This window comes from Mesocricetus auratus, unplaced genomic scaffold (genome assembly GCF_017639785.1).
Source record: "Mesocricetus auratus isolate SY011 unplaced genomic scaffold, BCM_Maur_2.0 Super-Scaffold_100006, whole genome shotgun sequence".
In the NCBI taxonomy this organism is placed as follows: domain Eukaryota; kingdom Metazoa; phylum Chordata; class Mammalia; order Rodentia; family Cricetidae; genus Mesocricetus; species Mesocricetus auratus.
In genome coordinates this window covers 66,547,985-66,570,408 of record NW_024429190.1, presented here as the reverse complement: position 1 = coordinate 66,570,408, position 22,424 = coordinate 66,547,985, and the positions used below count along the sequence as shown (strand labels likewise).

General features: G+C 40.1%; 1 protein-coding gene and 1 pseudogene across 4 annotated transcripts in view; both read right to left on the bottom strand.

Moving 5' to 3' along the window:
* Window positions 1–2,489: 2,489 nt before the first annotated feature.
* Window positions 2,490–22,424, bottom strand: part of Npffr2 (neuropeptide FF receptor 2) — a 36,201-nt gene continuing 16,266 nt past the window's right edge. For 3 of the 4 annotated variants that reach the window (XM_005068164.4, XM_021226067.2, XM_040747376.1), the window contains exons 2-4: window positions 11,107–11,441; window positions 7,967–8,066; window positions 2,490–3,500 (exon numbers count right to left, since the gene is read on the bottom strand). In XM_005068164.4, the coding sequence (XP_005068221.2) occupies window positions 2,675–3,500; window positions 7,967–8,066; window positions 11,107–11,434 (1,254 nt within the window). In that variant the 5' untranslated portion in view covers window positions 11,435–11,441 and the 3' untranslated portion in view covers window positions 2,490–2,674. Of the gene's footprint in view, window positions 3,501–7,966; window positions 8,067–11,106; window positions 11,442–12,199; window positions 12,336–22,424 lie in introns of all 4 variants that reach the window. The other variant, XM_021226065.2, reaches the window with a different exon arrangement.
* Window positions 14,295–15,480, bottom strand: LOC101838737 (annotated as a pseudogene).

The following is a 22,424-nucleotide window of genomic DNA, read 5'->3' as shown; positions in this document are numbered from 1 at the left end:
GTATTTGTCCAAAGTCTTATACTAGCAGGTACTCAAATGTCTGATTCCATAATCCAAATGCTAAGTACAAATGTTTGGACATTTTAGTGTTCCCCATCCTTCCCTCTATTGCTCGAGTTTATGAAAAACAAAACCTCTTATCTATGCATCATTGTTGCACTGGAATGATAATGGAGTTGTCTACACTAAGAATGTAGACAGGCTTCTGGAGGGGACTTTTTGAACAGATGTTAAGGAATGGTAACATAGGAAATAGTAAATAAATAGAAAATAAAAAGCACAAACAATCTAGACTGAGCATCGTAGTTTGATAAGAGTTTAGAAAATAATTTTTTTTTGTCAGAGATACAAGGAGCAGATATGGGGCAGGCCTTGGTTAGCCTGGGTCCTGCATATGTTTTAATGGAGCTTCCAAAAGCACTTTATACTGGAGAACAAATTCACTATCTACTTGAGAAAGACGATTCTGCCAACTGTAGAAAGATCTGAAAGTGTCAAGACCACAGCAGGACATAATTCAGTCGTGAGTACCACAAGCATTAGGAAGGAGGCAATGAGGGAATGCAGCTGATGAAATGTAGGAAGAAGGGAGTTGAGGGCTTTGGATGAGTTCTGAGAACTAGTCAGATGTTTATCCAGTCGCAATGCCATGAGCAAGTTGTAGTCTCTAGTGAATAATTTATAATGTTCAACTTCACCAACTATAAGCAGAAACATTCAGGAAATCACGAATACAGGGAGGAATTCCTAACCTAAAGGTTCAGAGAGTTGCACACCCTGATGACAGGGAGGAACATGCCATAACTCAGTTAAAATCAAACCTCAGTAATTAACTCTCACCAGCCCGATGAAAACCTTTCAACTTGAACTACAGCAATGACTGTAAGAACATGGTGTCTCAATATTCAGGATTTATTATTATCTGCAAAATAAGCTATTTTGTAATATGTTCAACTTTCAGGGAACCCCAGATAAACTTAGCACTTAAAAACCATTACACTGTATAATGATAACAGAGGGTTATGAACTCTCTTTTATACCTTAGTGCTGACTTATTAAGCTGTGAATGATATATTTAAATATTGGGTCTGGTAGGAAGTTTGGAAGAGTCTTTGCACTGTCTACAGGTCAGGGAACTCTTGGAATGATGGCCAAGCAGCCGTGATGCCATTCTTAGGAGGAGAAGGAAGAAGTGGCACTCCCTGGCACCTGATGTACTATGTAAGGATGTCTTCTTTTGCTTGAACATTATGCTAAAATGCAGATCTTAAAGTCTGAAACTATTAAAAAGTCAACGGTAATTTCTTTTAAGAACTTTCTTAGAGGTATTTAACTTTCATGTGCTTAAGTGTTTTGCCTGCATGTGTGTATCTGCCCCACATCTGTGCCTGGTAGCTGCAGAAGTCTAAAGAGGATTCAGATATTCTGGAATATAGGTTATGGGTGGTTGTGAACCACCATGTGGGTGATGGGAGTTGATCAACAATATCTACAAGTTGTCTTAACCACTGAGCCAATCTCTCCAGCCCCAGCAGTAACTTCTATGAACTACTATGATTTCTTTAACTTTGTACTTTTCAAAGAAAAAAAACTTTACATTGAAGAAATCTGTGTTCTAGTACATAAAGTGGAGTGACCAGGGATATTATTACTGATGGACCTTCAGCATCTTGCTTCAAGAGTAACCCAAATTAATTGACAGCAATGAGAAATCAGTAGCAAAGACTTCAGACAATCCAACAGTTTTCTTAATAGACTAAGCCCATTTAAAAGGCAGAGGACATAGGTAAGTCTAAAATCTCAAATCCAAAATCAGTTTGAGAAATTACAAGATGTGCTTTCATGCACAGTGTCCTTCTAGTTTAAGAAGATGTGTGTCCTTCTAGTTCTGTGGTTCTCAACCTTCCTAATGCTTCAACCCTTTATAGAGTTCCTCATGTTGTGATAACCCCCAACAATAAAATCTCATTGCTACTTCAGAGTTGTAATTTTGCTACTGTTGTGAATTGTAACATAAATATCTTTGTTTTCTGAGGGCCTTAAGCGACCCCAGTGAAATGGTCATTGGACTACCCAAAGGGGTTGCAACCCACAGGTTGAGGACCACTGTTCTAGACATATAGATGATAGAGGACAAAGAAAAGATGAATAGACAGACAGATAAAAATGACAGACTCACAAAACAAGCGCACTTGATTTTCTTGACTCACATAAAATAAATGGTTAAAACCAGGAGGTGGTAGTGCATGCCTTTAATTCTAGTACTTACAAGGCAGAGGCAGGTGGATCTCTGTGAGCTCGAGATCAGCCTGGTCTACAAGAGCTAGTTCCAGGAGAGCCTCCAAAGTCATAGAGAAACCCTGTATCGAAATCTCCCCCCCCAAAAAAAACAAAATAAATTAAAAATAAATAAAAAATGAAAACAAATGATTAAAATAGGAATGGCTAGACTTTGAAAGATTTCAGGCAAATATGAAAGTCACTGAATATTTCATGTACCAGACTGGTTAGGAAGGCATTTTTATACTTTAAAATTTTTGACAAATGGGCTTTCGGTAAACATTTTCATCAGAATACTAGAAATGCAAAGCCACAATAAGCAGCAGTATTTAAAGACATATCCACACTCATATACTACATAACACTGTGTAGCACTGGGGACCCGCACTCTTTTTTAAGCTGCAGAACTGTTAGTAGCTTCTCCCATTTCTTCCATTAGGGATTCTTGTGTGGGATTTTCAGCACTTTTCCCACACACCAAATGTTCCCCACCTGGGTTTTGAGATGCAGGTTCCTGGACCAGCAGGCCAGATGTGTTTATTACCATCTTGCTTTTAGCTCTTAGGACATAGGCTTCTTGGGGTTTTGTTTTCTTTTGGCAGACTTGGAACGCGTCTTGGAAACCACTGCGAAAATTTTCATTAAAGAAACCATAAATGATGGGGTTGACACTGCTGTTGCAAAAGGCAAGCCAGTGGGCGAAAGGGTAGATATAGATGTTGATGACACGCAGTTTATTAGGAGACAGGTCAGCATAGTCTGAGAGCATCATCAGAGTCCACAGGGGCAGCCAGGAAAGGATGAAAAGGAGGGCCACAATCAGCAGCATCTTGATGACCTTCTGTTTCTTCTTGGAAACATGCCACTGCTCCTGGCGCTGCTTGCCCATGCAGTGTGCTGAAGTCTTGAAGAGGGAAGCCCCAATCCTTGCATACATGACCACAATGAGGGAGAGGGGAGCCAGGTAGATGGTGGCAAATAGCACAGTGGTGTAGATCCTCCTCATTTCCTGCTTTGGCCAGTCCTCCCGACACCAGTACACCGTGCTAGTTTTGTTGTGAGAGCCGAGTCTCACACGGTAGTATTTTTCTTCTTGTACATGTAACATTACTGCAGATGGAGACATAATGGCAACGGCCAGGCCCCAGATGATCACAATAGTGACAAAGGCTGTCTTGACCGTGAGCTTTGGCTTAAAGGGGTAGACGACACACCGGAATCTGCAATGAGAGGCAAAGATCAGTGGGGCACTGCCTCAGCTTCCGAACACAATGCAAACCAATGTGAGGACGACCGCCTATATTTCCCTTAAAAGCAGAGAAAGTTAGCGCCTGTGGCAACACAGCAAGCATTGCCAACTTATGTAACTGACAGAATATATGTTGCAATTCAAAGTAAATGAATGAAACAGCTCAGATGCTATTAATGAGAAAATGTTATTATGGTGCTAACGGTATTACATCAGAACATGCCAAATCCTGTCCCTTAGAACTCTGCCATAGACTTAGTCCCGTGGGCTTCCATGAGCTCTTCCTGGAAGCATGATAGATTAAAATATGAAGATTAGGATTTAGGAAAGGTCACATCTGGCTTATTGTTATGTATGATTTCAACCGAAGCAGTTAGACTCCAGAATAGTAGGATCAATAGAACAGCCAGTTCTACTGTGCTGCAGGAGACAGCTCATCAGTAGTAATCCACGAACCAGTTCCCCCTTGGGTTCTGAATGTTCCCAATATATCATTTCCATGCTTGGCCGTGGAATGTGCTCTGGCTAGTACACATTAACAAGCATGCACACCAGGACTGTCCTTTTGGATGCTTCTTCTGAAAATGCAGCTTCCAGCTTCCAAGAAACTTGACTTAGAGGAGAAGCACATGGGGAAAGGCCCTGGGGAGCATCTGGCTGGCCATCTTAGATGCATCAGTCTCAATTTAATCCACAGAGTAGCACTGCAACATGGGTGGTCCAGGGAGCAGAAGACTGAGAGAGGTACTCGCCCAGCCCATAGAATCACAAGAGGAATACATTTCTTATACCAAAAAGTAGTTTTAGATATTTTACAATTATACAGGTCTAAGAGGCACCATTGTAAGTTCCGATAAAGATCCCTTCTTTATCCTCTGTTGAGCATGGCAATTCAACCTCCATTGAGGAATTTTACCACTTTTGTTATTGTGACTTTTATTGTTGTTAGATGTGTGTTACAAATAATTATAACAAGCATGTGCTATTATGCAACTCTATCATTTTAGGTATTATTACCTATTTAATACTTTTTTTTGTTTTTGTGATTATTCTGAAGCAGAGTGTATTACTCAGCAGACAGATACACAGATGAAGAAAGTAATGGCTGAATAGGAACTCCAAATGAACTTCTGTGACACTCCTTCAGAGAGTCACTAAAGAATGAGTTGACGATACCTTATTGCTGAAGACACCACACACCTTGAATGCAAGACACAGAGAAATCAAGATGGAACTGAGCTGGAAGATTTCTCCCCTCTGGCTGCCTTACATCATGCCAGATGGTGTTCTGCATACTGCCAGGGGCAGGAAAGATACACAAGTTCTTCCTCAGCTTTGGACTTTATTAACCAATCTGCCAGGCAAGATTGGCTCATGGGTGAAACAATGACACAGAGTTATGGGGGAAACCAGTTCTTCTCTGGGACCAACACTGAGGTTTGCTCTACAAGAGGGAACCCATGCCTACCAATGTCAACCAAGTCAAAAACCCTGACTAAAGAGAGCGTAAGTCCAAGGAAAGAACCTGTGACTGCTGCTTAGCAAAAGTGAAACAGCATCCAACTGCCTTCTGACTAACTTTGTTTACTCCCACAGACAAAGGCTGTGCTCAGCCTTAACCAGAGAAGCCCCTCTTCAACGGCTGTTGATGACTGCAGACAGCCATAGCTTCCCAAGATGCTGAGGATAATGAATAGTTGAGGACCCAGACCTAAACAACACATTCATTCCATTCCCTTAAGGCTCAGGGAAAGTTAAGAATAGGGAGCAGAAAGTATCTGAGAGGCAAAAGGCAGGGAGAAGGAGCGAGAAAGCCCATCTTCAAAGCAATCATGAACCCGCAGCTTCTGTGCCTAGTAGAACTAGGTCTGTACAAGTTCAGCCCACCCAACAGTCAGCTGTGAAAGGAGAAGGGGCTCATGGGCCATACAACTTATTATTGAACTACTAGCTACTAACAGATTCTGGAAGAGGGGCAAGTCAGTATCTACTGATGTACCCTCTAGTGAGTCCATCAGGCTCTAATAGTTCCAAATACGTGATCACATGAATAGCCTCATTAAACTCTGTGGGACACAAAACAAAATAGCAAGTCATAAGTATGGGGAAGAGGTTGGCAGGAAAGAAGGAATCACGGTAGGGGCGGGAGCAGAGATAAGAGAGGTTGTGGGAGTCATCAAAATGAATCATATTCATGTAGGAAATTTGTCAATTATAATGTATTAATAAGACAAGAATCATAATTGAATGTTATTTTGTATTATTGGTACTATCTCTGAATAATTAAAAATGAAATGAATGAAACTAAAGATACAACTATGGAGCAAAACTCAAACATATAGATCCTTAGGGTTTATATTGCAGTGATAAAGATGATGACCAAGACAGGGTATGGTAGCACATGACTTTAATCCCAGCTTTCAAAAGACAGTGGATGGTGGGTCTCTGTGAATGCCAGTCCAGCCAAGGATACCTACTGAAACTCTGTTTCACAAAACAAAACAAAACACAGAAAACAAAAATATCACAAGCAAATCTATTTGGGAGAAAAGGGTTTGTCCAGCTTATAATTCTTAAGACCCACTTCGCTGAGGGAACTCAGGACAGGGACCCTGGAGGCAGAGGCCAAGGAAGAGTGCTGCTTACTGGCTTGCTCAATTTGTTTTCTTCTTCATCCCAGGACATCTACTTAGGGGAGCATCACCCACAATGACCTGGGCCCCTCCCACATCAATTATAAATCAAGAAAATGCCCCCCACAGTCTTGCCTACATGCTGATCTTATGGAGACATTTTTCAGTTGAGGTTCCTTCTTCTGAGATGATTCTAGCATGTGTAGGATTGACACATGTAAAACACACAAACTAAAATCCAATTCCCTGATGATGATTGAGGCATCATGCCATGCAAATAATAAAACGACTTTACATTCATTTACTAATAAAGTCATTACATTTTCAAACATAAAAAGCAGAAGAAAAGTGTTATTGCCCTCCAGACCTGAAATTTCTCGTCTCTATGCCATGCTGTCTTAAACACTGCATTTCACATGCAGCTACACTCCACACTGAGTCAGATACAGAGGTAAATGCTGGGAGACCAGAAAAGCAGAGCAGCCAGCCACTAGGTCTTGCCTCTACCAAATCCTCAGACCAAATACGCAATCCTGTCTCTACAAATCCACAAACTGAATGCTATGAACTCCTGTATCCTTCCACTTTATATTCCTCTGTCTGCCCAGCCACATCCCTTCATGTCTCCACCTCCCTAGTGCTGGGATTAAAGACATGCGACTCCCAAGTACTGGGATTAAAGGTGTGAGCCATCACTCCCTGTCTCTGTTTCTTTTTTAGACTGGATCAATTTCATGTAGCCCAGGGTGGCCTTGAACTAACAGAGATCCATCTGCCCGTCTCCCAAGTGCTAGCATTAAAGGTGTGTGCCACCACTGCCTGGCCTCTGTGGATAACCAGTGTGGCTAGTTCCGCATTTCGATCACCAGTCAAGCGTTATTTGCTAGAGCACAAACAAAACATCACCAAAGGCAGCCATACTCATTCATTTTCCTCTTTGTGAAGACATTCAGAAGTTGCTAGGCATCCCTCCTGTACACGCATTTCTGCATTTTCAGCATTCACCTACATCTGGAATGGGTTGGGTTTCACATTGTGGTATATATCATGTGTATCATCATGCAGTCTCTCTGGCTGTGTGTGCTTTTACACTTTACACATGTTGACCTGTGCTGCTCTGCTACATTCATTTGAGTATCTTTCATGCTACCCACTTAAAAAGCAACATTAATTGTTGATTTTAATCTCATTTACTTTCTAAAATAAAGAGGGCCAATGTCTATTTTCAAGTTTTTTTCAAGTGTCATGTCAAAAACACTGGTCAAAGCTTTTAAGGACAAATGAAAAGTGGAAGGAAACCTTTTTAGCTTAAGATTGAAGTAGAAATACAAAAGATAGGATAGATTTTGTTCACTGGAAGAAGCCCTAATTACTACACAATGTTCACTTGCAGGGCACCATTATATTTAATGTATATTTTGAGTGTGCACACACAGAAAATGTATTGCTTACCCAAAAGTGATGCAGTTTATCGTTTTAACATTGAGGGCTCAACTGGTCTTGCTATGCAGTTATTGAAAAGAAGAACAATCTATCAATAATTCTAAAATTAAACACCTCAGTTCATACTCCCAAGCTGTAACTGCATGGAAAATATTAATACTCAAGATCTGAATAAACACAAATAATTGCATGAATTACACAATTTGCTATAAACATTCAGTGATGCAATACTTTTGTGATAATGCTGTATATTGCAGTAATATAAGCAGGTAGATAGTTATATCAGTGTAGTATCATTGACAATCTGCAGTAATTTGGTAAATGAACACTTTCTGGGGCTTGGGGTTTGGAGCTGACTTACCTGTCCACAGCTATTGCAACCAAGGTGAAGACTGAGGCTGAAACTGATATTCCCTGCACCAGCCCACTGATCTTGCACATGCTGCTTCCAAATGGCCATCCTGGATGGGAGATGGAATAGTCTTTTGAGAAGATGATTTTACCTCACAGTATCGCAAATATGAACGAAAACATAACAAATGAAGGCAGTCACAGAACAATGTGTCCTGATGCTGTTGGTAATTTCTCCAGACTGATTCATTAATGCAGTATTCACAATGCAAGCCCAGCACAGTAACTATTACATCCGAGACACTATAAGAAGCACTTCACACCTGCCTCTATATTTAATCCCCAGGAGAAGATTTTGAAACTGTTTTCTAATTCATGATATCTCCAGACAAGGGAAAAAACATATACCTTGCCCCTGCCAGTTCTTGGCTTAGTAAGATTTAATACCAGGTAAGTTTCCAGAGTGTAAACCATCAAACCTTAGGTTGCAGTGCTTTAATGTGGATAAAGCAGACAGAATATTAATGATATAATTTGGAAATACACCCATAAATTGTGAGGAACCAGGAATTACATATGAAATAAATACAGACAATGCACAATCTGCATAATAGTGGTGTCTAGAATAAAGACTCCTTTACATGAGCGGAAGTAGCGGAGTTGCTTACCTAAACCTCAGTGACCAGAGCATTTCTAAGAGAAATAAACAAAACTGTCAGAGCAGTTTGACCTTCTAAACACTCATTCACTATTTTAAAAAAATAGCTTCTCCTAAAAACACGCTATACATGTTTTTCAGATTTCAAATTTTATTGTTCAAAAACTCCATAGTTTCCTTTTTAAAAAACAAACTACTCGTATCTAATTTCTATTAGCCCACGGAGCACAAGTGAGTCTGTTTTAACAGGCTTCCCTACTTAGAGTTGTCTTTCTTTGTTTCACTTTGCTTTCTGAGACAAGGTTGGTCTATGTTGGTCAGACTGGACTCCAACTTGTGATTTGCCCACTTCAGCTCCCAGTAGGAGCTTAAACAGATCCCTGGGTGAGCCTATCAAACACATAGGACATCATACTAAATCATAAACCAAAAATGGTTCTTAATGCTAGAAAATTATCAAACACAAAATAAAGGGACTATAGGAAAGAACCGTGTAATAAAATTCACACAAAGATAGAATAAACATTTTACCAGTAATCTCAGAAACGATAGTAAAGAAACATAACAGAAAGCAAGCAAAAATAGGTCACGTATTTAAGACAATGAAAATGAAGAACTCAAGATGAATGTTTAGAAAACCCTTCTCTGCCCTACAGTGTTGGGGATTGAGACAAGGACCCTGTATAAGCTAGGTAATCATACTGACAATGACCTATGTACTTAGTCCTTGGATTTAAAAAAGATTTATTGTAATTTTAAAATCATGTGTATGTGTGCATCTATGTATAGGTTTAGACAGGTGAGTTCAGGTGCCCACATAGGCCAGAAGGGGGAAATCCCCCAGAAACTAGAGTTATAGGTAGTTATGAGCCAACTAGCATGGGTGCTTGGAACTGCATTTAGGTCATTATCAACTGCCCTTAAGCATTAAGCAATCTGTCTAGTCCCAAACACATGGATTTGAGGATAGTGTCTTTATGTTGACCAGGCTGAACTTTAACTTGCAATCTCCTGCCTGGATCTCCAAAGGGCTGATATTATATTATAGGTATATACTTCCATATCTCTAGTGCGCATGTGTGCGTGCTCTCGTGCACATGTGTACACACATATACACACACTCACATGCACACACACATCTTTGAAGATTAGAAAAATAAGAACCATAAATTAAGTGAGAAACAATGAAAAGGGAAACTATGACCTCCTATATGTGACACATCCAAAAGAAGAGAAAAGACTTTGCCAAGAAAATTGTTCAGGATGAAGCCCATTGGTTTTCAAGTTGAAAGGAGTAGTTTGTATCCAGTGCAATAAATCAACCACAGAAAACCGACTTCCAGCCCTAACTTCATAAAAATTCAGAACACACTGGGGATAAAGAAAACTCAAAAAGCTTTTAGGAAGAAAAAAATATACAACTCAAATCAACAATGTTCAACAATAACTCAACATTTCTCAGAAGTAACAAGAAAGAAATCCCCTTAAAGTTCTGAGAGGAAAGTTTTCCAGCCCAGAAATGTTCACAGAGCTAACTGTAATCAAGTGTGAGAGTGAAAGGAAGGCATTTAGAGACATGCAGACTCTTGGAAATGTTTCACCATGATGTGCGATTTCTTAGGAAGGAATAAAGTAGAAAGAAGATGTGGTATCAGAAACCAGAGGGACAAATTCAAAGAGGGGTGGAGAAGATTGAGAGGGCATCAACGGGAGAGACAGCTAACAATCACTGGGTGATTCCTAGCTGACTAATAGAGGAGATGATGGGTGTGGATGCATGTTGGTGTTTATGTGGTGGTAAGTGGATTATTAAAATGGGATTTCTGTCTTAAGCAGTTTAGAAAACATAAAATGACATTAGTTTCACATTACTTAGTTATATGGTCATAATTACCAAAAATAAAGACAGAAAATGCTGCAAGGGGCTGCCTATTGAGAAACAAAATAATGGATACAGTGAAGTGATTTATGTGCAGAATATTAAAGTAATCATTTAGTTCAAAATAATTATGGCAGGAAACAGTGTCATGAGAGGATCCGAGCTTTGAAACAGCTTGAGGTACTGCAGATAACTTCAATATGTTGCAATTTTTCATTGTTTTCCTTATATTGGTAGGAATGTGAACATCACAAGTGTTGCTCCTCAATTAACACAACAAACTGTTAAATCAACACTCTGAATGAAAACACTACTGGGACCAGGAAATACACTGTCCCTGTGCCTCTAGAACATGTGACGTGGCCCATGATGACATGGACCCAGAAGCGTGGAAGGGAAATTCTTGTTCCCAAACTGCACATCTATTTGGTTATTACATGTTTTGCTTAGAATGTTCATCTCGTGAAGATAGATACCTGGAACACTTCTGGGAACCCAATAAGTATGTGTGAATGAGTGAAGACATGAATGAATGAATGACTCTGCTCTGACTCTAAGCATTTGTGGAACCATTTTTCCAGGTCATATTTATACCGCACACAACTCAACATACCTGCTATGATGTTGTCCAGCAATGTGATAGGCATGCAGAATATTCCAACCAACAAATCACTTATTGCCAGGTTTAAGATGAAGAAATTAGTGACAGTGTGCATGTGTTTATTCCTTATTACAATGAAGCAAACTATAGTATTTCCCACCATGCACAGGAAAAAGATCAGGAAGTAGGAACTAATGAAGATCGCTGCCACTTGAGGCTGGTGAAGATAATAGTTCACATAGGTGATGTTGATATCCGAGTACCAGTGATGCTGTGTGTCATTGCTGCTCCAGGTGTGACTCCAGTTTTCTGAAGAGTTTGAGTCCCATTTCTTGCTCATGATGGACCTTAACAAAGGAGGGGTAAAACCGAAAAGATTAGCGAGAGACTGGTAGACTGTAACTTGTGTGTTTGAGTTTAATAAGAGGGGCACTTTCTCAACATCGTTGAATTTCAATGAGCTCTCAGTTGTTCACCAGTTTTACATGAAGCTGGATTAGAAATGAAGCATTCATTTTATTAGGATTTCAACTGGAAGCATTTGAAGTTATCCCTTTGTGCCATATGCAGCAATCATTACAGCTGATTCCTTGATGTACTTTATATTTCACTTCTGAACATGGTTTATCTGTCAAAAACCACTTGTTCTTTTAAGACAGGGGCGTATCAGCAGAATTCCTGCCTGTCTAGTAATCTGACAAGGGATTATTTCTATGGGTGTTTTGCAGATGCAGACCCACCTCTGTATTCAGATTATTAGACAAACTTACAAAATTAAACTCTGTATTCACTTTTTAAGAATAATGCTAGAAAATTTAATCAATTTAAGTGGATCAACCACTGAGCTGGTAAGACCACACTTTGAAAAACTTTGAGGCAATTAGTGACTTCACGATCTCTTCTGGACCTTTGCCAAGTATACTTGTATCTCCGTAGAGCATGATGGTTGTCCTGTAAAGATTACAGTAAGTATTAAGCTATGCACTACATATCTGATACTTGACTTTGGATGGCAATCTTTTCAAAAAATTGTTATCTAATCAACCCTCTAGTTTCACTTGCTCCTACTTAACTTTGGAACAGTACTAATTTGAAAGTTACACACCTGGGGAAGTCATTATTCATCTCTCTGCTGAGCTTTGTTATAGATGACACTTCTGGATGAAGTCACCGAATGGGCAAGATATTGTTGTTCTATTTCCTGGATCATCCAGAGAGACATAGCCTTTTATGGCTTTCCTCTGGGAAAGGATGCATTTGTAAATTAATCATTGAATGCACAATGAGCTAGTCTTAGGAAAAGAACTAAAATACATGAGCATTCACAATTTTTTAAACAGTCATTTTCTTTTACATGTATGGAACCCTACTGTCTTGGAAGCTTTGGATAGCAGCTCAAGCATCAGAAGGGCAGAAAACTTGGCATGTGTAAATTGCACTGATGCCCACCTATTTGGCATGCTTCCCCACAGCTCCTGATGTAGACCTTATTTCTGCAACCCAAAGGTAAGACAGAATCTGCTGATGAGTCTCTACCATCTTCAGTTTCCAAAATAAATCTTCTTTGACCCAACAGCTTGCCTTTGCATCACTGCTCTAAGTGATGAGAAATGAATTATGTTTTATGGACACACTTTTTAGTATGAAGAAAAGTAACTAGATATTAAGTCATTAAAATAGATGAAAGGGATTAATTTTTTCAAAAGGAAGGACCTTTTATTGTAAATTATAAAAAGCACATGTTTCTTGGTGTCGTGTATTAGCATTCATCTTACAACATCTTCACAACCTTGTGTGGCTTGCATTTTGTTAGCCTATCCTCCTGCAATCTACAACCACCAAAGCACAAACGGAGGAATAAAGTTCAATAGGTCTTGTAAGACATATTACCAGAGAAAGAACGTAATACAATAAACCCATGAAGGTTTAGTTTTCAAAGAAATAAAACAAGTAATAAAAAACAAAAGCATTTTTGCCATAATTTAATCTTTCTGATGATTCAGAGGTACCTAAAGATTGTGTTGTGGCCATTATCTTCTGCTCTGTTGTATGCTGAGGTGCCTGCAACAGAATTCTGGTTACTGAGGTCTGAAAACAGAAGAGTTTTATATGTGGTTCACATAGCATCAAGGGACTACAGATACAACACAGGAATTCTGATGTGTATATTTGTACAATTTATACTATGCTGAGAAAATTTTTAAATTTAAGTTACAAAATGAGTATTTTTAATACATTTAGTAATGACTATTTATATAAACTATCATTTTACTTGGGTGACCAAATGAAAGTTGAACATAATTAAAGAACATGCAACTTCTAAACAACATTTAAGGAACATAGTTATAGAACTGTTACACTGAAAGTCATGTACACATATAAAGAGCACTGAGGTTTCTCAAGCCCACTGTTTTGAAAGGATTCAATCCATCTTAATGTAAATCAATGTAAAAGTAAAAAGCGCCTACTTGGTGTCAGAGCATAATGAGGTGAAATCCATGCTGATCAATCAGTTTGCCTACCAATCAACCACTAGTGTTGATCACTGAGAAATACTGCTTTGTTATTCGATTTTCTTGACAACCACTATAATTGGGACACATGTACATATTCAGATGAGGTTGATTCAATCAACTGCAGAGGAAATTTTCAACTTAAAAGTGGCCAAAACAAGTGACAACTAGGAATGGCTGAATCACTGTACCTGTCAGATCTTGCCTTATATCCCCGTTTTGCTACAAGCTATTTATCTGGTGCTTTTGGACTCCACAGTTGGGGTTTAAAAAACAAAAGCTTCTGTATTCAAACCTATCTACAGAATATCAAAGAAAAATGGAGACATATACACTGATATACACTCATACACACACACACATTCATTCTCACATGTCTATAAACCAGCACCTAACCACATCCCACTTCTCACTACTAACAACAAATTATTTATTACTTTAAGGCCAGCTTAGACTCTATAAGGCTATTTAACAGCATATGGCTAAAAAGGTCAAACAAGCACCCACACTCAGGCTGGACTGAATTTCCTCCTCATGATTTCTGACAAACAGTTAATACCGTTTACATGACAGACCGTAATAACTTAGGATCTGAGTATAAAACCACAAACAGGATCTCTCTCACTGCTGTAAGGATGAGAGTATATCCCATAGGAGATCACTGAACCGTAAAAATGATCTTTACTTCTAATCTAAACAAACATGAGCCAAAACATTCTGAAATGCTGCACCCTTTGATTTCTCCATCTTTTCAATTGCCCGATTCAGGTCCTGCTGCTGCACAGGTGGATTTCATCTTCATCATGACCTTCTTCTGATGTAAAATTGACATACTCAACACATTTCTTTTAGATCACTTCCTGAAAACCCATCAGTTTCCTGGGCAACTTCTAGAAGATCTACATGTCTATCCACATTTTCATTTTTCAGTATGCGTTTCAAGATTGCTTCTCTTTGTTTTAGAGCAGGCTGGTTGATATGAAACCTTGTAGGCATTCTTCTCATTATAGCTGAGTCAAGGTCTTGATGGCGATTGGTAGCTCCCATCACTATGACCTGGCAGCTGTGATCAGTATCCAGTCCATCCCAGAGGCTCATAAATTGAGCTTTCATCATTGCTGTAGCTTCATGGTCAGAACTTGAACAGTTTCATAGAAAGGAGTCTATTTCATCTATAAATATGATGGGAGGCTGCAGCTTTATCGCAAGGGAGAAAACAGCAGGAGTCAGTTTCTGAGATTCTCCATACCACTTATCAGTCAGTGTCGAAGGCTGAGGGTTAATGAATCGACAGCCTGCTTCTTTGGCTGTAGCTTTGGCAATTAACGTTTTCCCATAGCGTGGAGGTCCATACAGAAGAACACCTTTAGGAGGCTGCAGAAGCCTCAAACAAGTGCTTCTTTTTGATAGGTAGGATGACTGTGTCTTTCAGATTTGTAATGACATCATCTAAACCTGCTATATCACTCCAAGTAGCATGCATATTCAGAGGGTCTACTAGATAAGCAGCAATACTCATTTCATATTGTGAAAGTTTCACGTTCTTCACACCAATTTGCTTCATCAGTTTTTCTGCCTGTTTCTGAGCTTCTACTTTCTGCTTTCTGGTTGGGTCAATTGCATCTACCATCCATTTGATAGTGACATATGTTACTGCACCAATTATTGTTAAATGGAAAATTAAACGAACAACTTCGTTCCAACTCAATGGACGAGAAAAAGCTTCAGCAAGTACCATCTTGACTGTTAACCTTCACAAAATAAGCTTAGCAGGAAGGATGTGACTATCATATTTTAGGAGATAGGATATCAGTGTCCAACAATGTCATTAAGCCTTGGTAAGTGCAAAGGCAGGACCAGAGGCGATGGGAGCCCCAGCTGGCCTTGCACAGGAGAGAAATCAGGGGGATTAATTTTAATAGCATATATTATGTTGTTTAGGTGGAAGCCCTTTACAGATATCTATATCTATCCAAAAAGGTTAGGACGTTTGGAATCTCCAGCTCAGGGTTCTATTGCAAACCCGCCCTCAGGGTGTCAAGTGATGGGTCCCTCCCCTGGAGTTACCTCAGTCCAGACTCTGCTCCTGAGGAAGCCTGCCATCAGTGACTCCACCCCTAGAAGGAATTAAAAGCCTCCATCCCATGGGCTCCCCTCATGGTCTTTCCCTTTACCTTGGGGCCACCTGGGAACGCTTTGCTCAGATTACACTTGGATTTATTAATGCTGCTTGACTGGCTTATTACATCAGTGGCGGTGGGTTTGCAACAACCAGGGATTCAAAACTTATCAGTACCTGCCAATTAGAATTCTTGAGAAGAAGCTGCATATGCAAAGACGGACTGACTGATAGAACTGCAATGATGTGGAGAGGTTGGAATGTTGCAAATCCAGAGATTAATTATTTTCACTTTTTTTTTCGGTTGGAAACAATCTTGTTTCACATGTCAATCCCAGCTCCCTCTCCCTCCCCCTCCTCCCCCGCCCTCCCCACCAGGTCCCCCAGCCCCCCACCCAAAGTTATTTTAACTTTGGCTAGGTTTAGCCCCATGAAGAACCATCCCTTCCCCATAAAAGTTAAAAGCCTTTTGAAATGTTTTAAATGAGACCCAGCTTTCTGTGTTTTAAACATGCACTGATTTATGACTTTGTTCTGTAAAACTATACAACTCCATGAAACACCCTCCATGTTGGAACAGTTAATGTCAATAACCTAAATCTATGTTCTCAGGGCCATGGTTGAAAGGTTCAGGCATTACGCTGGCCTGCCCTGTTACCTAGCAAGATGCACTCAGGCAACACTCTGGCCAGCCTAGAGTTCCATGAGAACCAAGCAGGTGCAAAGGACCCCTTTAAAGGACTGACCCCTGCCCGTTTACGCTCTCTTACTCTTGTCTTACTCATCTCCTCTCTTACTCTTATCTCTCTGTCTCTCTCTCTGTCTCTCTCTCTGTCTCTGTCTCTCTCTCTCTCTCTCTCTCTCTCTTTCACTCTCTCTCTCTCTCTCATATCTTATCTCTCTCTCAGCTCTGCACAGGTCGGTTACCTCTCACCCCCCCTTTCCCTCCCTGTCTACTAATAAACTCAATGTGGGATCGTTGAGTCACGGTTTGTGTCTTGTTACTGGATAAACCTAAACATTTTAACAACAATGGTCATTCAAATTTGACTCTAGGATAAGCTTTCTCTGTTCCCTTAAGGTGAGAACTCTGCTTTTTGTATCCTCACACTTACCAAGAGCTGTGCTGCTGTTACTTCATTCCTGTTTAATAGATGTGTAGGTAAATTTAAAATAGTAATTATGTATTATTGGAATAGTACAGCTTCATTACCCATATAAATATTAAGGCTCATCCCATACTAAAGTGATCAACTTCAGTAACTTGTTTGAACACAGAATCATTTTAATGTATTTTAATTGCATGCTTTCTGTGTCCCACAAATGCCCCAACCGGCAGGCTATTGGTGACTATGAAGCTCCTGAGACTACAGGCTTTTTGAGAACCAGGGAAACACTGTTCAATTACTGTTCCTGACTAGGATAATAGAAGATGCTGTAATCAGGGGCTATGACTCCTGATCTCTTATGTAATCTAGCTCCGGTGAAGACAAGACAATAATATTCAGGAGACATAAATGGAATTACAGACTCCAGCAAACATAAGGGGCTATACAACAACAAATGGTCAGAACAGAGAGAGAGAGAGAGAGAGTGTGTGTGTGTGTGTGTGTGTGTGTGTGAGAGAGAGAGAGAGAGAGAGAGAGAGAGAGAGAAATAACAACACCAGCAAGTCAACCTCTAATAAGTTAGTGAAATAATATTAACATTTGGAGGGTGAGGTATTGTTTTGACCTTCCCATCCATCCATCTTAAATAGTTACTGCAAATTTATAAAGATTGTAATATAGAAGAAATCAAATCAAATAACAAGAGTCACAAACAGAAAGTACTTGAACACCAGCCTGAATTTTTTCCATGGATAAGCCAGAGTAAATATGAATAACACTGAGTGAGAGCGGAACAATGCTAAAACAGTGCTAAAGGAAGATCATGGGCATTGTGTAAGCATTAGGTAATAGGACAGGGACTGGCTGGCATAGTTCCCTAAAATTACTAGAGAGAAGTATTCAATGTTCTGTAGCACTCATAGGGGATAGCAGTGCTCTGAAAGGGACATAAGGAAAGCAGGAAGACTGGGAGATGCCATGTGGAAGGACCAACATCCGGCAGAGGTTATGGGTAGAGGGTAATAGTGGGAGGATTTCCATATTTAATTGCCTTTAATGACTTTTTCATTGTAGTAGACAGTCTGTGTTATTAGAGAATATAGCCCATGCCTTTTTATCTTGTAGAAACATACTGCCTAAGTCACCTTCCTGTATTGCTAGGTAGGAACCTTGGTTAACTCCCTACATGTTTTAAGGAAACAAACTGTAAATAATACAGAACACCAAGGTGGTAGAGAGACTGGCCCATACATGATCATTGGTTTCCAGAACTTCACTGTTAATGGAGCTCACCAGTGCAAAGAGCTTGTTACCTGTAAGTGATAAAGCCTTGAGTGACGGGGTGCTAACAGCTGTAGACAATGTTTACTAAAAACGTGTTTACTGAAAACAATCCGGTGCCCTAAGAAATGTTTACTGGAGCAATAAGTTCCTGATAAGGGCTCGCTCACAGGAACACCCTGACTTTGATCTTTCCAATGGCTAGCTGCCTCTTCCTGACCTCCCCACCTCCCGCCACCAACTCTGGTGTCAGGGGCATATAATCAGCCAGAGGTAAGAGAAGTGAGGGCTGAAGGTTTTTCTTGAGGGAAGCCTTTCTTGGGAGGCTTTCTTGAGCCTTCTTGGGGCCTGCTTAAAGTTTTCTTTGCATCATTGACTGGTCTCTGTGTCATCAATCCCGACACCCTCCTCACATTCTTGGATACAGCTGGCGCAGCAGGTGCGGCAATGTACACAGGCCATAGGATCCCCCTTGTCATCAGAAACTAGTCTAGTTTTCTCCTCTTTGTTGCAGCATCTGTGAACAAGTTGGCATAATTTGATCTCTTGCTGCGAAGAAGTTGGTGTAAATATACTGGATTGCTGGAGTGTATTTGAATTTGCCAACCTAACTGCTACAGTTTTATAAGATGAGACTTTGATTCAATAAGCATTCAGAGCAAGCCAGGAAATAGCATTGACTCTTATTATGAGAACTCATCCTCTAAGGAAAAGGTCAGAGGAGTTAAGCACTACGGAGGCTTATGTGACAAATTAAGGCAAGATAATAAGTTCAGCTAAAATTCAAAGACCTCAGAATTACATGGACTGGAGCAACTAATGGCAGCCCAGAAGCCATGCAAATACATAAGTTAGAGGCACTGCCAAGGAGCGGTATAAATCTGGTAGCTTTGGCTTCGCCATAGGGTCTTTATTTTTTTAATCCAAGAATCATATTGGCTCCTATTTACAAAATCACCACCAACAATATTTTAATTTGAATAAGGCCAAGTGGGAACAGTTGCTAAAGGACTGTCAAAGCAGAGAACTCTAATGTGGTTGCTCAGGTAACTTTGGATATATCTGAGAAGAGAAATAAAGACTTTAGCTAATGACAGAAATGAAATCGTTCAATGAGTACTTTTCTTATACCTGAGCACAGAATCCCTCTAAGAGATCTGTTCCTAACAAAGTATTGGAAGTCATTTGCCAGCATCTCACTGAGTACTAGCCTAGCCCACGCAAAAGATAACAGACAATTCTGAACCTAGGACACCAAGGTAAAGAGGCATTCAAATATTAATCAAGTCTCACAGCACCAGTTAGTTATTCATGAATTAAAGAGTAATACACTGAGAAAGAGAGGGAGGCGAGCAAGGTCAGGGGAAGCACTCACTACATAAAAGCAGTTTCGCTTTGAGGGCTATAGGATCAACAATGAAACACGCAGAGAAACTCTCCAACCCCATTGCTGCATGTTCTCTGTCTAAACTTGACTCATAGCTGAGTACAAGAAGCCACACGGCTTGTTGCTGAACATTTCTGGGTGTGTCATTGTGTGGCTGTAAGTCACCAGTGATGTACAATGCACACAAGAAAAGCTTAAACAGAGACCGCTCAAATACCCTTCATCTGCAGTCCTTGGCCTTGCTATATAATTAAGGAAATGTGTATTCATTGAAAAGAGTTCTCCTGAGAATCAAGAAGATATAAATTATGTCACTGACACAACCGATTGCAGACTAGGCTTAGAATAAGGCAATAATGCAAATGTTTTGGCCAGATTTCTAGAATTCATTATATGGCTCCTGCAGAGAGCAGCCATGTGGATGTGCTCCATGAGAATCTGCTTGTTTTTGGAGACACTTCCCTTGACTTTCAGGTATAGGCTGTGATACATACGGTAGTCAATCTTAATGTTATCTCCTGAGAAGTTGGCACAGGAGTCACATCCTTCTCATCCAGGTCACCTTCTCTGGCATTTGAGCATTGGCAGTAACCTTCTACTTCCTTATGCCCATATGCCTGCCCTTCCACTGAGCCAAAGTGGTTTTTCAGCATCAGGCCAGGAATGGACAGTCACTGGCTTCCAGATGTTCAGTTCATCTTTGATCAGTTTCCAGATCTCTTGACTGGAGTTAGCATTAGCCATTTCATTGGTCCCATTGGGGTCCAACCTGACCTTCTTTTTACCACAGTGAGGACACTAGAGGCAAGCCTTTTTTGTAGCCTTAGCATACCCATGGCTGTGGATGCAGCAGCAAAAGGAAAGGAGGAAAAGAGTTTTAAGAGTTAAATACACACATATGCACATACATATATATGCATATATATTCTGGGACATATTGTATTAAGACAAGAGCAAGAGAAGTGCCTTCCAGAGATATACAAGGATAACACCAACTGGCAAACTAAGCAATAGTGGAGAGACTACATTAATTGCCCCTCCTTGATGGTAAGGTTATATGCTATCCTAGAATCTTCATCCAGTGACTGATGGATGCAGAGACAGATACCCACAGCTAAACACTGAACTGCACTCCTGGAACCTAGTGACAGAGATGGAGGAGTGATGAGCAAAGGGGTCAAGACCATGATGGTGAAACCCACAAAGACAGCTGACTGGATAAGGGGGAGCTCTTGAATCCCAGGCTGAGAGGCCAACAGGAGACTGATCGAGACTCCATGAATGTAGAGCCAGGGAGGAGGCCACAGAAATCTCTGGGGCCTCAGGTAGTAGATCAGTGTTTACCATGGTTTATGAATGATCTTTGGGAGCCCATTCCAAATAGAGGGATACTCTCTCAGTCTGGACACATGGGGAAGGGCCTAGGTCCTTCCCGGGGTGAAATGACAGACTTTGGGGATGCCCCAATGAGGGCCTCACCCTCTCTGGGGAATGATGTGGGGATTGGGTGGGGGCCTGGGAGGGATGGTGGAGGGACAAGGAAGGAGGGGTAGGAGAGAGAGCTGGGATTGACATGTGAAGCATTCATGTTTCTAATTTAAATAAAAACATATATTGAGGGAAAAAAAGAAACTGGTCCTAATGTGGACTGTAACTGGCCTGCGTTTTCTTTCAGTTAACTCTATTCTACTCTTCCCAAAATGTGAATTAGGGTTATGATATTTTGAAGTTGTTATGATCAGACATAGGAGCATTTAAGATGGGTATTTCGTTATTCTTTAAAAACATTAGAGGCATTTTATTCTGTAACCAGGCTTTCTCTGTGCATCATCGTGCATCCATATCTAAGGAAAGGAAGCCTGCAGCATATAGTTGTGCTGACAGCTTTAAGAAACTGATATCTCCCACCCCTTATTACGAAATTAAATTTTATACCTGAAAGAAGATAACTGAATGCTAAAAATGAAAGCCTTATCAAGGAAGTTCATATTTGGTGGGCATTATGCTGGTTTATTTCAATAAGCAACTTAATAGGACTTGGAATAATCTATGAGGAAGACACAGGCAGGTGAATGCTGGCATTCTTCTTTTCGGTCTTAATGTGGCCATCTGCCTCACATTCCTGCTTGGGGATGCTCACACTGTGAAGGACTGCATCCTTGAACTGTGAGCCAGAATATAGCCCCTCTGCCTTAAGTTGCTTTTGTCAAATATGTTTCCATAGCCCTAAGGAGAGTAACTAATACATGTACCCAAGAGTTACTGTAATAGCTCTTCAAGTTTTCTGAAGAAGTAAAAGAATCAGCTATGGTTTATGACTCTCAGGGCTGTGTCAGAGATGGAGCTAAGCAAGAAATGTGAATTTTACCTTCTTACAGCATTTTACAATTTATCTTCTTACAGCATCTATCATTCCTAAGCCTCCTCATTATTCCTACAGTATTTTGTATTCCTAAGCCACTTCATCCTCCCAGGAAACCAAATAGGTTATTAAATAGTGCATCAAGAATGCTAATCTCCCAAAACATTATCTCTTTTTGAATTAAGTGCTATTTGAACACAATTTCAGAACACTGTGTGATGCTTTCCTTAGAAGACAGGTGATAATGTCAACATTTGGTGCTTACAAAGCTTCGCATGCTTTAATTTCTTGCATAAAAGGCACTGTACTCCTCAAATGATTTTTGTAATATTGATTTGTAAGATAAAAGATGGAAACAAGTCAATATAGATAATGTAAGAGGTAATATCATTGATTAGCGTAGGTTAGAATTTGTGTGGCAGTGTTATTTAATGTTCCTTTTATTTCCCTCATTCCTACAACTGTCATGGAGTTTTCTTTCCTTGACTGTGATCATGAGAGGTCTAAGAGAATGAGCCTTCTGATCATTATGAAATAGAAAAGATGTAAAGATCCTAAA